Raw genomic sequence first — 15289 nt, 5'->3', positions numbered from 1 at the left:
GTGTGCAGCATAGGATAGCTCCATCTTTTTAAAAAAACTCATTTTCTTAGATAAAATTTTTAGAGTTTGCTAGGCTGCTCTCCCTACAGTTTGCCCAGGAAACTTAGATTTGAAATGAGAATGATGTGGGATCTCAAGAGACGTTTCTTAAAATAGTGATGAAAGTTTCTTAAAACTTTCTACATTCAATTCTGAGCCCCTCAACAGCAAAATGCCATGGCTTTGCTGTTTCACAGAACTCCAGAACAACAAATACAAACGCATACTTCATATACACACTCACACTCTCCTCTCTGCTTATTTTCCACCCTTAACCACCAGAGAGTCTTTCTTCTCTCTCATCAGCCTTGTCCATCCAAGAGTGAAGAACTTTGCCTATCAGGGAGCAGGTAAAGCCCTAGATTTAGGACAGGAAGTTTGTACATTTCATCTTTCTTTTCAGTATCTCTTCAGTAAGTATGAAGTCACTTTAAAGTCAACACACCTGCTGCTTGGCTGGCTGCCCACAAACGCCACAGCCTTAGGTATTCTGGGAAGGGCTCCTGACCAACCATACCAGCTGTAGCTGGATGACTTTCTTCTTATAGAGGGTGACAGTGTTAGATATGCTGATATCAATGGCTGGACATTTCCCACCATCTGCACCCTCTGACATCTGAGAAGATGAGGAAGGATCCTGGCTCTAAAGGGCTGGTTCTGCAAGTTTCTTTAATGTCCATGTTAGTGTGGGTGGGCCTTGTGAGGTCTTGCCCAGTGGGATACTCGGGTCCATGAGGTAGAGCAGTATTTTAATTTTAATGCATCATAAATGTGGAAGGGGTTCTCTTTGTCAATGTCCTCTCTTCATTCCTCAGCCACCACATCAGAGCAACTAAAGCCTTTGACTTTATGACTTTGGACAGCTGAAGTCTGGAAATAAATTTAGTTTTAGTCCCCATTCCCCAGGATTATGAAATGTTTGCTAAAACATATCTACTTTTTGGCTAGTTTCTTCTGCTTTTCTCACAATGCAGACAGATCTTTAGACAGTTTGAAGCCATGGAAACTGACTTTCTAGAAGCAAAAAGCATTCCTTGCTTGCATGAATGTTGGTGTTTTAGTGACTGGCATGGGCTTTGCTTGCCATAGGATCCAGTTGTTTGCTCTCTGATGAAGACTGCTCTCTGGGGCATCTTAGGCTGGAAAGACTTGGAAGATCCCTAGGCTAAGTGAGTTGCTAGATACTTGGTTAATTTTAATAGTCAAGTGACCATCTGGGTCTTTAAGTGAGAGGGTAAGAGTTAATGGATAAGCAGCATTTGTAGGCCCCCTCAGACCTCTTTGAGGTAGGAGGAAGCTATTTAGGCTAAAATATGTGAAGGTTCTAAGAAGCCATTTCTGGAGGTTCAGTAGGGGCTCAGCTTGGACTGTGTTTCACTGTGATGAGGGGGTATTTCAGTGTTGGGCTCGTGGCACAATGGCCTGGTTTAAAGCAGAATGAGCTCTCATGTACCCTGCAGATTTTCTGTCCTTTGCTGCCATTATATTGTTTCTCAGGATAGTGTATATGGGTTCTGATTAGAAGCTAAAAAAAATTAAGGAATTAGGTAATGAAAGCAGACCCACAATCTGAAAAATAAAAAGGCCATGCAGCATTTTATTTTGCAGTACAAAGGAACTATTGTTCCCTTCCCCAAAGGATGTTTAAAAATACCTTTAAAATAAATAGCTCCCTTTATAATCAATTCAGTGAATGGGCCTTTTAATGATTAAAAGTATAGCCTCAACTGTTTGCCATTAAAGAAGTTTTGATGTTCTAAAGGCCAATATAATGGTAAGTTTGACAAAAATAAGGAGAAGCTCCTGTCTTTGGGAGCTTACAGACCTGGGCTGTTATGTCAGGTCTTATGAAATTCTGTAGAGTGTGTGTTTGTACAGTTGACATAGTTCATTTCATAATGCCTTGCTCAGCTCTTCCCAACTGCCTCAATTTCCTGGTTATCACCACTAAACACTTTGTTCTTACCTCAGTCGTCAGTAGAAAACTGATTTAGACAGGATATACCATCGAGATTCTCCCCTGCACATCTGCTGAGATCGGCTATCTGCAGACATGTCATGGTGATTTTTGTAAAGCCAGCAAGTCAGGCTGCTGCCTGCCCTCACTTCCAGGTATCCTGGCTGTACCCAAAACCCAGAAAACACACATGGGGAAATGTCTTAAAGATTTAATATCTTCTACTTACTTTTTTATTTTCCTTTTTTTTTTTTTTTTGAGACAGAGTCTTGCTCTGTTGCCAAGCTTGAGTGCAGTGGCACAATCTCAGCATACTGCAATCTCTGCCATCCAGGTTCAAGCGATTCACCTGCCTCAGCCTCCCAAGTAGCTGGGACTACAGGTACCTGCCACCACTCCCAGCTAATTTTTTTTTTTTTTGTATTTTTGTATTTTTGTAGAGACAGGGGTTTCACCATGTTGGCCAGGTCTTGATCTCTCAACCTCGTGATCCACCCGCCTCGGCCTCCCAAAGTGCTGGGATTGCAGGCGTGAGCCACCACGCCCGGCCAGTACCTTTTTATTTTTAAAAACCACGTCCTGGGCCGGGCGCGGTGGCTCAAGCCTGTAATCCCAGCACTTAGGGAGGCCGAGGCAGGTGGATCACGAGGTCAAGAGATCGAGACCGTCCTGGTCAACATGGTGAAACCCCGTCTCTACTAAAAATACAAAAAATTAGCCGGGCACGGTGGCGCGTGCCTGTAATCCCAGCTACTCAGGAGGCTGAGGCAGGAGAATTGCCTGAACCCAGGAGGCGGAGGTTGCGGTGAGCCGAGATCGCGCCATTGCACTCCAGCCTGGGTAACAAGAGCGAAACTCCGTCTCAAAAAAAAAACAAAAAAAACCACGTCCTATGGTATCATTTCCTTGAGTCAGCAGTAAGAAGACATATAGCTCTGAGCTAAAAGATGCTATACACCAGGATGTTTACCCCATTGTGCTGGGAAATATTTAGCTCAGAATTAAAAGGTGCTATACACCAGGATGTTTACCCCATTGAGTATTTCCTGATGCAGTATAGTGTCAGAATTACAATCTGAATAGTATAGGGTATTGGAACCCTCTTTGGCAAACCACTGCTATCCCTTCCCACAACGCATATACATACTTTAAATATTTCTGACTTTTGAAGGGATGGGGAGGGTATTGGTCCCAGCTCACCCTATCCAGAGCCAGACCCTGATAGAGCAGATACATGTGGTAGGTCAAGAGGTTTTAAATTCCTGCCTGCTTTCTTGAGCTTCTGGGCTGACCTATCAGGAATATGAATCCTAATTTGCAAACTTGTCCAAGTGTCTTCTGTGGCTGTCCCCTTTATTCTATCTGTCTTGGCCACTGTATACTCCCAGCTGGCAGAGCCCTGCTTTGCAGACTCATGGCAGAGTCTCTGACCAACATATCCCATCTCCATCACAACAAGCTTTTGAGTGGTGAATTTAAGCCTCAAAACAGTTCCAGTCACATCTTCTCTTCTGAATTGGTTTTTAGGTATAGGCTCTATGGGGAGAGGTTTTGAAGGCAGGCCTGCACCTGGGCCTTCCTGTGTCATCCATGCCAAACTTGTGAGACAGACCCATATCCATCTTGTCCTTAGCACAGTATGACTGGGCTGCCTAGAGACACCCCTGGTCTCCTTCTGACTCCATGTAGTGATTTGGCATATCTGGAAAAGAACAGGAATTCCAATCAGGAAAGCATTGGCAGACTTGTGGATGTTACTGATGGTTTCACGGAACACAGATGAGGCAGTTACATGGCGAGCAAGACTTTTTACAGGTCCCCTGCATGCACGCACGCACGCACCTTCTGCACATGCATCTGCTGCGTTTGTTCCCCCAATACCTTAAAAACAAACCAACATTAGCTGAGCTGAGACCACCTCTTCCTCCTCAAGCTAACTTCTGATGTGAGAAGCCCTTCATTTACCTACCTCCAGGTTTTACTCTAAAATAAAACTGAATTTTACTTGGTTTTCTATCTGACTCCAAACCCAGAGATTCTGATAGAGCAGAGGAGAGAAAGTGACATTCCAACAGAATCCACAGATGTTTCCAAGCCTCTCGTTAATATATCTTCCTTGATAAGTTTGCTGGAGTCTGCAGATTATTCTTAGATGAAGGCCTGCAAGTAGTTCAAGCCACTTCAAGCCTTTCTCTTGATACTAACATTTGAATGCTAGTATCAAATGTGTTGTGTCCTTTGAAGGACAATGTATAGGGTAGAATTGGGCGACGTTTTCTGCCCTGTATCTGTTTTTCACAAGCCATCTATGAGACCAGGTCTGTATTTGGAGTTAGGCTAACAGCTCTTTGGCTCTATGTGATCTGCTTTTTCCAGCTCCGAACATCCTTGGGGAAAGGAAGAGCATTTATTCGCTACTCCTTGGTGCACCAGAGGTTGGCAGACACCTTACAGCAGTGCTTCATGAACACCAAAGTGACCAGGTAAATACAGGACAAGACTGAGGTTTAGCACCATCCCATGCAGAAATGAACTAAATTTCATTAATAATAATGACAATAATTATTAAATAATAATACGGTAACAGCAGCACTCATTTGTGTCCCCTGTGACACCTGCGGACTCCTTCCACATCTGTCATTGTCTTCCACCCCTCCTCCCAAAGTCCTTGGCACATGTGGGCAGGTAGCATTGAGTTTTTATAGGTAAGTGAGGCTCGGCAGGGCTTAATGCTTTTCTCTAGGCCTCACTCGTTGCTCTCTTAACTCCTGATACCAGGCATTTTCCCTGGTGGATGGCATGTCCTTGGTGCCAGCACTACTGGACAGGTAGGTTACAACCTTGGCCTCTCAGCAGAATCACCTGTGGGGTTTTTAACACTACTGTGCCTGAGTCCTCACCTTGCCAGGTGAGGACTGAGTGAACACCCACTGGGGTATCTGTACTCCCTGGAGACTGTCGTGGGCAGCCAGAACTGGGAGCCACTGCTGCAGAGCACAGGTCAGGTGGGTGGTCAGCCTTTGTCCAGGTAGTGCTGAAGCCTCAGCAGGGAAGGCAGAAGGAAGGAGAGAGGCAGGAATTGAGTCTCTAAAGGGGAGAATGGGTGTCAGCTTAGAAACTGCAAATCAGGTACCAGTCAACTAAACTTCTTTGGGTTTTCCAGCATCTCTTGACTGGCCTCTTTCCCTTGGGAGTATTCAAAGAAATCACTTTTGAATCTAAAAAAACTACAAAGGGAAAACCGTTTGTTTCATTATGTCACCTTAAAGATTGATTTGCACAGAGATGTACTTGTATTTCTCATGCATGTGACAGGCCTTGTGATTTGACATGAGTTGAAAAAGTTTGCATATTTGATTTGAAGGTTATTTTGTTTTAGATGTTTGGTGAAGATGCATAAACAGCTTGACTTAATCACAGTTCACAGACAATAATGTCTCACTTTTTTGCCCAGGCGAGAGTGCAGTGGCACTATCATAGCACACTGTAACCTCAAGCTGCTGGGCTCAAGTGATCTTCTTACCTCAGCCTCCGAGTAGCTGGGACTATAGGTGCATGCCACGATGCTCAGCTATTTTTTATTTTTGTGATAGAGATGGGATCTGTTGCCCACCCTGGCCTTGAACTCCTAGGCTCAAGCTGTCCTCCTGCCTCAGCTTCCCAAAGTCTTGGGATTACAGGCATGAGCAACCGTGCTCAGACCCATATTTTTAAAATTCTTGTTACTTTGCCTGAAATGAAACAATCGCTACCTCAAAATGCAGATAACATTTATATATTTTTTTTCTCACCCTGTCTTATGGTGCTGAAACATTTCTAAATAGTTTGTTCCTTGGCTCTTAAAGTGGTATCTGGACAGAAATTAGCAGTGAGTTTGGTGTCCCATATTTAGTTCTGAAAATGGAATAGAAAGTAATCTTTTAAAAAGGAAGTTTTCTTTCTCCTATAATTGCCCTTTCTTGGCAAGTAATTGACATTTAAGGTTTCCCATATCCTTTTTGAGAAGTAGATATGATATATATAATAAATGAATAAGCATCCAGATCATTGCAGTAATTTCTTTGAAGAAGAGCAAGCTTATTTGAAAGTTATGTGCTTCTACTGTGAAAATGAAATTGGTTTGTGTGCCTGTGTCTTTTAATTTAGTAACCTGAGTTGGAATTTGATGAGGTAGAGCCACACTGGGAGGACTGATTAAATTCACTCTTTCTTTATCGTTTTAACTCTTATAATTGACATGTCTTATGTTTTTCTGCAGTGACTGGTACTATGCAAGAAGCCCCTTTCTGCAGCCAAAGCTGAGCTCGGACATTGTGGGTCAACTCTATGAGCTGACTGAGGTTCAATTTGACCTGGCATCGAGGGGCTATGACTTGGATGCTGCCTGGCCAACATTTGCCAGGTACTTTGAAGGATTGCTTGATTTAAAAGACAGGAAAAGAGACATTTGAAGTTTTGAAGATTGCCATCGGTCTACTCAAAGCAATTTTGCTTGCTCAGTGAATTACATAAAACTGTTCAACTCTTATACCAGCTCCTTTTACAGACTTTTTTGAATCATGACTAACAATAACATCTGAAGGCTCCAACCTTAAACCAATCTGATGGGCCAGGGCATGAGTCAGTGGAGATGCATATTGCAAAACCCAAGGCTTTAAAATTTGTTTAAGGCACTTGTTGTTCTGGGCATTCGAGGAGGAATGGCCTTTTCCCCCTGCCTGTTCTTACTGAGTATTACAGAAGCCTCCTTAGCAGTAGGAGAGGGAGTGGAAGCCACAGCTTGTCCACATAAGTGTTGCAGGAAAGGTTGCTGCTTTTTTGTTTCTTCTTTTTTTCTTTTTTGAGACCATCAAATCAGCCGTATCTTACACCAGTGTGGCACTCACACATCACCAGAGTCCTTACATCAGCTCCAGGAAGGAGGTGTGAGGAACAGGCTCAGAGGATCAGAGGACTTGACAAAGTCACCCAGGTGGTGGGCAGCAGGTCTGGGACACGTGACTTGGGTTGAACTCAAGTCCAGCATTCTTTGTTTTGTTTTATTTTCTGTTAATAAGGCTTTTAAAATTTAACATTTATATTTTTTATTAGGCAACACTTCACATATAGAGAAAAGTAGTGAATACGTTAGTCACATGAAAACCACTAGGATTTAATAGCTTACATTTTGCCATATTCAGATATCCTTTTTTAATTTTTTGTAGAGATTGTCTTGCCATTTTTCCCAGGCTGGTTTGAATTCCTGGGCCCAAGCAATCCTCCTGTCTTGGCCTTCCAAACTGCTGGGGTTACAGGTGTGAGCCAACATGCCTGACTCAGATATTCTTTTTAAAACTTTTACATTTTGAAATCATTTCAGAATTATAGAAAAGTTGCAAAAATAGTACAAAGTACGCATCTGTCCTTCACCCTGATTCTGTGGTTATTGATATTTTACTATAATTGTTTATCTTTTTTCTATTTACATATTAATTTATTTCCTAAGCCTTTTGAGAGTAAATTACAGACTTGATCCTCTTTTCTCTTAAGTACTTAATTGCGTATTTCCTAAAATCAAGGGATATCCTCTTATATAACTCAGTACAGTTATTAGAATCAGAAAATTAACATTGATACAATACTGCTATCTAATCTACAGACCTCATTCAAATTTTACAAATTATCTCAATAATGTCTCTTATAATCTAAGATCTAAACTCAGATCACATGTTAATTGTTAATTCATTAATTGCTAAGCCTCTTTAGTCCCCTTTCATTTGGAACAGTTTTTCAGTCTTTGTCTTTCATAACATTGACATTTTTGAAAAATACAGGCCAGTTACTTTGTAAAATGTTCCTTAGTTTGAGTTTGTCTGATGTCTCCTCATTGTTGGATTTAGGTTAAGCATTTTTGGCAGGAATACCTCAGATGTCGTGTCCTTGTCAGCACGCTGTGTCTGGAGGCACACAATGTTGATTTGTTTCGTTGCTAATGTGGTTAACGGTAGTCATCTGGGTAAGGCGAGACTTGGCAGGTTTCTCCAAAAGTTACTATTTCTCCCTTTGTAATGAATATGTATCTTATGGGAAGACAACTGAAATTACATTATTATCCTTTTTTCTCTTACATCTGTCATGTATTAGTTTTAATACTATTTGATAATTCTTGCCTGAAGCAGTTATTACCATCATCATTACCAGAGTGATTTTCTAACTCCATTGTTCCTTTTACATTGTTAGTTGGCATTCTACTGTGAGGAATATCTTTTCCGTTTTCCCCATTTATTCATTTACACCAGTATTGACTCATGGATTCTTATTTTATTCAATACAGTCAAGTACATTCTGTTACTGACATTATTTATTTTGAAGCTTAAATTATCCCATTTATCCAATTATCCCAGTGGGATCCCCTTCAGGCTGGCTCTTGTGGGGAGGTTTGGTTATGTCTAATACTTTTTTTAAGAAATAAAATATTATCAATCAGTTGCCATCCTTTCTCCTTTATTCCCCTTTCAGAAGTAATCATGGCCCTGTAATCAGCGGCCCTGTAAAGATTCCCAAATCTTACGCATTCACTATTACTTGGGTATTTGTAAATACTCTGTGTGTGTGTGTGTGTGTGTGTGTGTGTATTTACACATGTTGAATCATGTGATATCTATTCTTTTGCAACCTGCTGTTTTCATTCTGCATTGTTTTTGAGATTTTGTATCTGTTTATACTTGGAGTTCTATAGGTATAGAATTGGGTTGGGAAACCACAGCCCACAGGGCCATGTGGAACACAGCTTTGCCTATTTATTCACCTGTTGTCCATGGCTGCTTTTACACTAGCAGTGTCAGCTGAGTGATAGAGACCATATAGCCCACAAGACCAAAATATTTACTATCCGGCCCTTTTTTTTAAAAAAGAATGCCAACCCATGGTGTAGAGAATTCTGCTGGGTGAATAAACCACATTATATCTCTGTCCCTAGCAATGTAGAGTTGGTTTGGTTTCCCTTTTTCCAGTTACGATGCTACCAAGAGCATCCCCACCGTCTCCTTATGTACATATGTGACTGTCTTCAGGGAAGATACTACAAAGGGCAATTGCTGGGTTGTAGAGACTAAGTTTGAAAACACAATAGTTTTAGATTTAGGAGATGATTCTGATGAAGTAAAAATGTGTTTAGTTTCTAGTGTTCCTGCTAAATGAGAGTTAATCACACAAGTCTTTGTATTTATAAACCAATGCCATCCAAAGGAACTTTGTGATGAGGGAAATGCTCTGTATCTGCGCTGTCCGGCCTGGTTATGTGACCTAGAAGCAGGCCTCCCTCTGTTGCTGTGTCATACAGAGCGGCAGCTGGCCCCCCAAGCACAGTGTGACTGTTATTTAGCAAACTGACTGCTGCTTGTTCCTCACTGGCAGACAGACTGAGGGAGGCACCAAAAGCTCAAGGAAAATTTAACCAAGAATTGGAAAATACATGTTCACTTAATTCTTTTTTGGCAGTGGGAAGAATGCCATGATAGTAAAACTCTAGCCATGGAATTCATCTGTTACAGACCAGTGTAGCTGTGCTCCGTGGTGGAATCTGTTGGGTTTGACTTCCTTACATTCTACCTGGGAAGGCAGTCCCCTACCACCACCTGGTTGCCTAGTGAGCAGCAAGGCCTCCATGTGTGTATGTTTCCTGCTCTGAATACAGGTATGTCTGTTTTGTGGCCCCACAGGAGGACGCTGGCCACTGGCTCTTCTGCTTACCTATGGAAACCCCCTAGCCGCAGCTCCAGCATGAGCAGTTTGATGAGTAGCTACCTGCAGGTAAGGCCAGGAAGGCTGGGAATTATCTTACTGTAGCTTCTACCAGGGTATATCCTTGCCCCTAGCAACTCAAGGGTGATGTTCTCAGACACCTGTTCTTCCAGCCACAGCAATAGAACCACTCAGTTATAGCCGCTATTCCCTGGAGTCTGGGTTTTTCAACCAAATAGAATCTAGGCTCTCTTAAAATTAAGTTCTTTTAAATGATTTTAAAGTATTTTTTAAAAAAGCAGTTTAGCACCAGAGTGACAGAGTCAAATCTTGACTCTCACCTACCAGCTATGACCAAGGGGAAATTACTTAACCTTCAGCTCTCTCATCCACAGGATGGTGATAATAAAAATCATTTTAGCTCATAAATGAGGGAGTGTGTGTACAGTTCTTAAGCATATGTTAATTGCTTAAGGTCTTGACATATGTGAGGGCTCAGTCAACGTTAGTAGGTAGGGGTACTTCGTTAATTTTTTTAGAAATGTGAATTTATCACAGCTGTATATAGTTCTATGGAAACTGATCAGCAATAAAAAATTTAAAACGATCAATATAAGGAACAGTAAGAGTAGATAATAAATTAATCTTTTACCTTATTTTGTGGCTTAATCATGTCAGAAGTTACAGGTATGGGTATGGCACAATGAATGAACAACAGCTTAGATATAATTGAATTTATCACAGAGACAATGTCCATTAAGTTAATCAAGCTGAAGGAGGCTGGATGGGAAATGTAAGTCTGTATCTCAGTGGACCTCACATGGGTGACTGCATGTCTTTGCAGTGTGCTGCTAAATGTGTGGCAGATGCTTTGAGCAAGGGATTCTTCCAGTCTTTTGAATAGTTCTTTAGACTAACCTTAGGACAGCTAATGCCTGTATTTTTACCTCTGCTCTCATTAAACTCTAAAGCTTTTCTGAGTAACCATGTAGCTTCAGCCACACTTGTCTTTTGTGTTTTTCCTCCCAGACTCAAGAGATGGCATCCAATTTTGACCTTAACAGTCCCCTAAACAATGAGGCATTGGAGGGCTTTGATGAGATGCGGCTAGAGCTGGACCAGTTGGAGGTGCGGGAAAAGCAGCTGCAGGAGCGCATGCAGCAGCTGGACAGAGAGAACCAGGAGCTGAGGGCAGCTGTCAGCCTGCAAGGGCAGCAACTGCAGACAGAGAGGGAGAGGGGGCGCACTGCAGCAGAGGACAACGTTCGCCTCACTTGCTTGGTAGCTGAGCTCCAGAAGCAGAGGGAGGTCACCCAGGCCACCCAGAACACTGTGAAGGAGCTGCAGATGTGCCTGCAGGCCCTGGAACTAGGAGCAGCAGAAAAGGAGGAGGACTACCACACAGCCCTGCAGCAGCTGGAGTCCCTGCTGCAGCCCTTGGCACAGGAGCTTGAGGCCACACGGGATTCACTGGGCAAGAGGAACCAGCATTTAGCCAGCATCCCAGACTGGCTGGCTATGGCTCAGCAGAAGGCTGATGCGGCACCAGACACAAAGGGCCAACAAGAACCCATTCCCAGTGATGCGGCTCGGGAGATCCAGGAGCTACAGGAGAAGCTTCGAGCCCTGGAAAGGAAGAGAACCAAGGTTGAAGAGGTCAACAGGCAGCAGAGTGCCCAGCTGGAGCAGCTGGCCAAGGAGCTGCAGCTGAAGGAGGACACCCAGGCCAACCTGGAGCGCCTGGTGAAGGAGGTGGCCCCACTCCAGGAGGAGTTGTCTGGGAAGGGACAGGAGGCAGACCAGCTCTGGCAACGGCTACAGGAGTTGCTGGCCCACTCGAGGTCCCGAGAGGAGGAGTTAGCAGAGTTGAGACGGGAGGAGAAACAGCGACAGGAGGAGAAGGAGCTACTGGAGCAAGAGGTAACATCTCTGACCCGGCAGCTGCAGTTCCTGGAGACCCAGCTGGCACAGGTGAACCAACATGTGAGTGACCTGGAGGAAGAGAAGAAGCAGCTCATCCAGGACAAAGACCACCTCAGCCAGAAGGTGGGTGCGCTGGAGCGGCTTGCTGGGCAGCCTGGCCCAGAACTGCCAGTGGCAGATGAGAAGAATGAGACCCTGGTCCCTGTGAACTCCCCTCTGCAAGTGGCCTGTGGGAAGCTTGAGGAGGAGCAGAGGAGCCTGCAGGGGGCACAGTTAGACGATACCAAGGTGCAGGAGGGCAGCCAGGAGGAAGAGCTCCGGCAGGCCAACAGGGAGCTGGAGAAGGAGCTACAGAATGTGGTTGGGCGTAACCAGCTCCTGGAGGGCAAGCTGCAGGCCCTGCAGGCCGATTACCAGGCTTTGCAGCAGCGGGAAACAGCCATCCAGGGCTCCTTGGCCTCCCTGGAGGCAGAGCAGGCCAGCATCCGGCACTTGGGCGAGCAGATGGAGGCGAGCTTGCTGGCTGTAAGGAAGGCCAAGAAGGCCATGAAAGCCCAGGTGGCAGAGAAGGAGGCCACTCTGCAGAGCAAGGAGGGTGAGTGCCAGCAGCTGCGGGAAGAGGTGGAGCAGTACCGACAACTGGCAGAGGCCCGGCACAGAGAGCTTAGGGCTCTCGAGAGCCAGTGCCACCAGCAGACCCAGCTGATTGAGGTCCTCACAGCAGAGAAAGACCAGCAGGGAGTTAGCCCACTCCCCGATAGTGAAGCCCATGAGCTGGCTGCACAGCTGGCTGTGTCTCAGGCGCAGCTGGAAGTCCATCAGGGGGAGGCCCAGCGGCTGCAGGCTCAGGTGGTGGACCTGCAGGCTAAGATGCGGGCAGCTCTGGATGACCGGGACAAGGTGCAGAGCCAGCTAAGCATGGCTGAGGCAGTCCTGAGCGAGCACAAGACCCTCGTGCAGCAGCTAAAGGAACAGAATGAAGCCCTCAACAGGGCCCATGTCCAGGAGCTGCTTCAGTGCTCAGAGCGTGAAGGGATGCTGCAGGAGGAGAGGACCGGTGAGGCCCAGCAGAGGGAGGAGGAGCTGCGGGCCCTGCAGGAGGAGCTGTCCCAGGCCAAATGCAGCTCCGAGGAAGCACAGCTGGAGCACGCTGAGCTCCAGGAGCAGCTGCACCGGGCCAACACGGACACAGCCGAGCTGGGCATCCAGGTTTGCGCACTGACCATGGAAAAGGAGCGGGTGGAGGAGGCACTGGCCAATGCTGTCCAGGAGCTCCGGGACTCCAAAGAGGCAGCCTCAAGGGAGCGAGAGGGCCTGGAGCGCCAAGTAGCTGGGCTGCAGCAAGAGAAGGAGAGCTTGCAGGAGAAGCTGAAGGCAGCCAAGACAGAAGCCAGCTCACTGCCTGGCCTGCAGGCCCAGCTCGCCCAGGCCGAGCAGCGGGCCCAGAGCCTCCAGGAAGCTGCACACCAGGAGCTCGACACCCTAAAGTTCCAGCTGAGTGCTGAAATCATGGACTACCAGAACAGACTTAAGGTAATACTAGCTTCAACCACTTGAGCTCTACCCATCTCCCTGGGCAGGCCTGGTGGGTCCATGGAAGGATGTACCTTCAGCCATGAGGCAGGTGATGGCTGGAGAATGTACTGTGGGTGCAGGCATACACCTCGTGGTCCTGTCCTGCTATCACAGCTCACAGTAGCATCTTTTTCTCTGCGGAAACACGTTAGGGCAGAATATGGGGAGTGATGCCTTAGCCCAGAAGTCTGAACTCAAGACCATTGCAAACAAGATTAGCCCACACAGAAGTTTTTAAAATTAGTAGCCAACATTGAAAGAGCAGGGTGTTTACAAATACAGTTTGAGGGCTTCTTTTGAAACCTCAGAAGATCTGAAAGCCTGCGTCCTCACCCTACCCCCTCCCTGTGGCAGCTGAAGGTAGTCAGCAGGAGACTGAAGGTGGCTGCCACTTTAAAGGAGGCACGCATCCTCTGGACTTTTCCTTACATTCGTTTCCATACTTGCCCAGCCCCCCGGGCATGTGAGTGTGAGAGCCCTGACTTAGCCTCCAAAACTCCTGCAGCAGGCCAGCAGTTCACAGCTGCTCACCTCCTGTCTCTGGGTTCTTAGTGAATACCAGCCCCATCAGGTGCTCTCCTAACAGCAGATGCAGGGTAGGGAACCAACTCACTTAGTTTTACAAGGCCCTTGTAACAGACAAGTTAGTGAGATGAGCAGTTACTGTGTGCCTTTGATAGTGTGCAAAGATAAGGGGTTAAAGATGGTTAAGAGTGAAGATGGGCAGAATGGCCTGGGGCTTTGATTTCCAGGGCTCGCCACTAATCTGTCTGCATCAAGATCTGTGTACTCTCAGGCTACTCCTAATCCTCCTCTCTGAGGCAGCTCCACCGCACCCCCACAGATGTGCCTCCGCACCCAGTGCCACCCCACCCCTTGAAACTCCTTGTGGCTCATAGCCAACTTTTTCCCTTGCAGAAATTAAGTTCTAAATTTGGGGATCAGGCTAAGTCTCTTTTCCTAGTAAGCTTGAAAGTGTTTCGCTATTAATAAGCCCAAGGCTCATTGAGGAGCCAGTTTGCAGGGAAAAAGAGAAAGGTAGCTTGGTTTTATCTATTTGGGTGATGGGGCTGAGGGATCCTCAGAGCAAAGACCCTACCTTTATGATCTCTTTCTTGTTCTCTCTAGAATGCTGGTGAAGAGTGCAGGAACCTCAGAGGCCAGCTTGAGGAGCAAGGCCGGCAGTTGCAGGCTGCCGAGGAAGCTGTGGGGAAGCTGAAGGTAGGCCTTGGTGGTGTGGACCTGTCAGGGAGAGGACATCTGGTGTGGTTTTGACTGGACCATTTAAGAGGGCTCCCTGCATGCCTCCAAATTCTTAGGCTGAAGCCATCCTCAGTTCACCTTTGTAGACACCCTCAGTTTGTACCCTGACCCCCTCCATTCCCTGGACACCTGGCTGGAGCTGCCAAGTGCGGAAAGGAAATAAGTTGTCCTCTTTGGCTATCTCTATGGGTGATTGCCAGCCAGTGATTCTAAACTGGGTGGGCGCAGGGGTGGCACTGGTCCCACAGTCTTCAGAGCAGTGACTTGTTCAAGTGAATCCTGCTCCCTGCCACCCCTGCTTTTAACATCACCCTGGAAATTCTGGTACCTGCCACCTGACAACCACCACAACTAGTTGCAGTTGAGACCCCACAAATATAGAGCAGAGGTTCTTGGCCTCTTGAACTTAATAGAAAACAACCCTCCATTTAGAAGTGACCCAGCCAGATGGGGTGGATGGCACACCAGTCACTTTATGGTACATTGCATGGGCTTCTGCAAGCTGAGTGTCCTCCCTGTTGTCCTGTGCCAGGCCACCCAAGCAGACATGGGAGAGAAGCTGAACTGCACCAGCAACCACCTTGCAGAGTGCCAGGCAGCCATGCTGAGGAAGGACCAGGAGGGGGCTGCCCTGCGTGAAGACCTAGAAAGGTTAGTCACAATCCACCTACGCAGCTGTCAGTAGCCTTCAGGGAAGGAGTGTTTGGTCCCATCATTTAGAAAGTCAGTCACTCATACTGGGTTTAGGAAGTCCTTTTGCAAGAAAAGCCACAAACTCAGAAAGTGCTTATTATGCTCAGAAAGCGCATG

The 15289-nt window shown here is 46.0% G+C and overlaps 1 protein-coding gene across 2 annotated transcripts in view; it reads left to right on the top strand.

The window, feature by feature from the left end:
* The window catches only part of FYCO1 (FYVE and coiled-coil domain autophagy adaptor 1), a 77991-nt gene that overhangs the window by 19521 nt on the left and 43181 nt on the right, over positions 1-15289 (top strand). For both annotated transcript variants that reach the window (XM_012470778.2, XM_012470779.2), the window contains exons 5-10: positions 4373-4479; positions 6255-6398; positions 9697-9787; positions 10748-13174; positions 14345-14437; positions 15012-15130. In XM_012470778.2, the coding sequence (XP_012326201.2) occupies positions 4373-4479; positions 6255-6398; positions 9697-9787; positions 10748-13174; positions 14345-14437; positions 15012-15130 (2981 nt within the window). The remainder of the gene's footprint in view (positions 1-4372; positions 4480-6254; positions 6399-9696; positions 9788-10747; positions 13175-14344; positions 14438-15011; positions 15131-15289) is intronic.

The sequence above is a fragment of the Aotus nancymaae genome, unplaced genomic scaffold (assembly GCF_030222135.1).
Source record: "Aotus nancymaae isolate 86718 unplaced genomic scaffold, 86718_ANA_hifiasm-v0.15.2.pri h1tg000067l, whole genome shotgun sequence".
Classification (NCBI taxonomy): Eukaryota; Metazoa; Chordata; class Mammalia; order Primates; family Aotidae; genus Aotus; species Aotus nancymaae.
The sequence above is the reverse complement of the archived record's forward strand: the minus strand, read 5'-3'. Positions and strand labels throughout refer to the sequence as shown.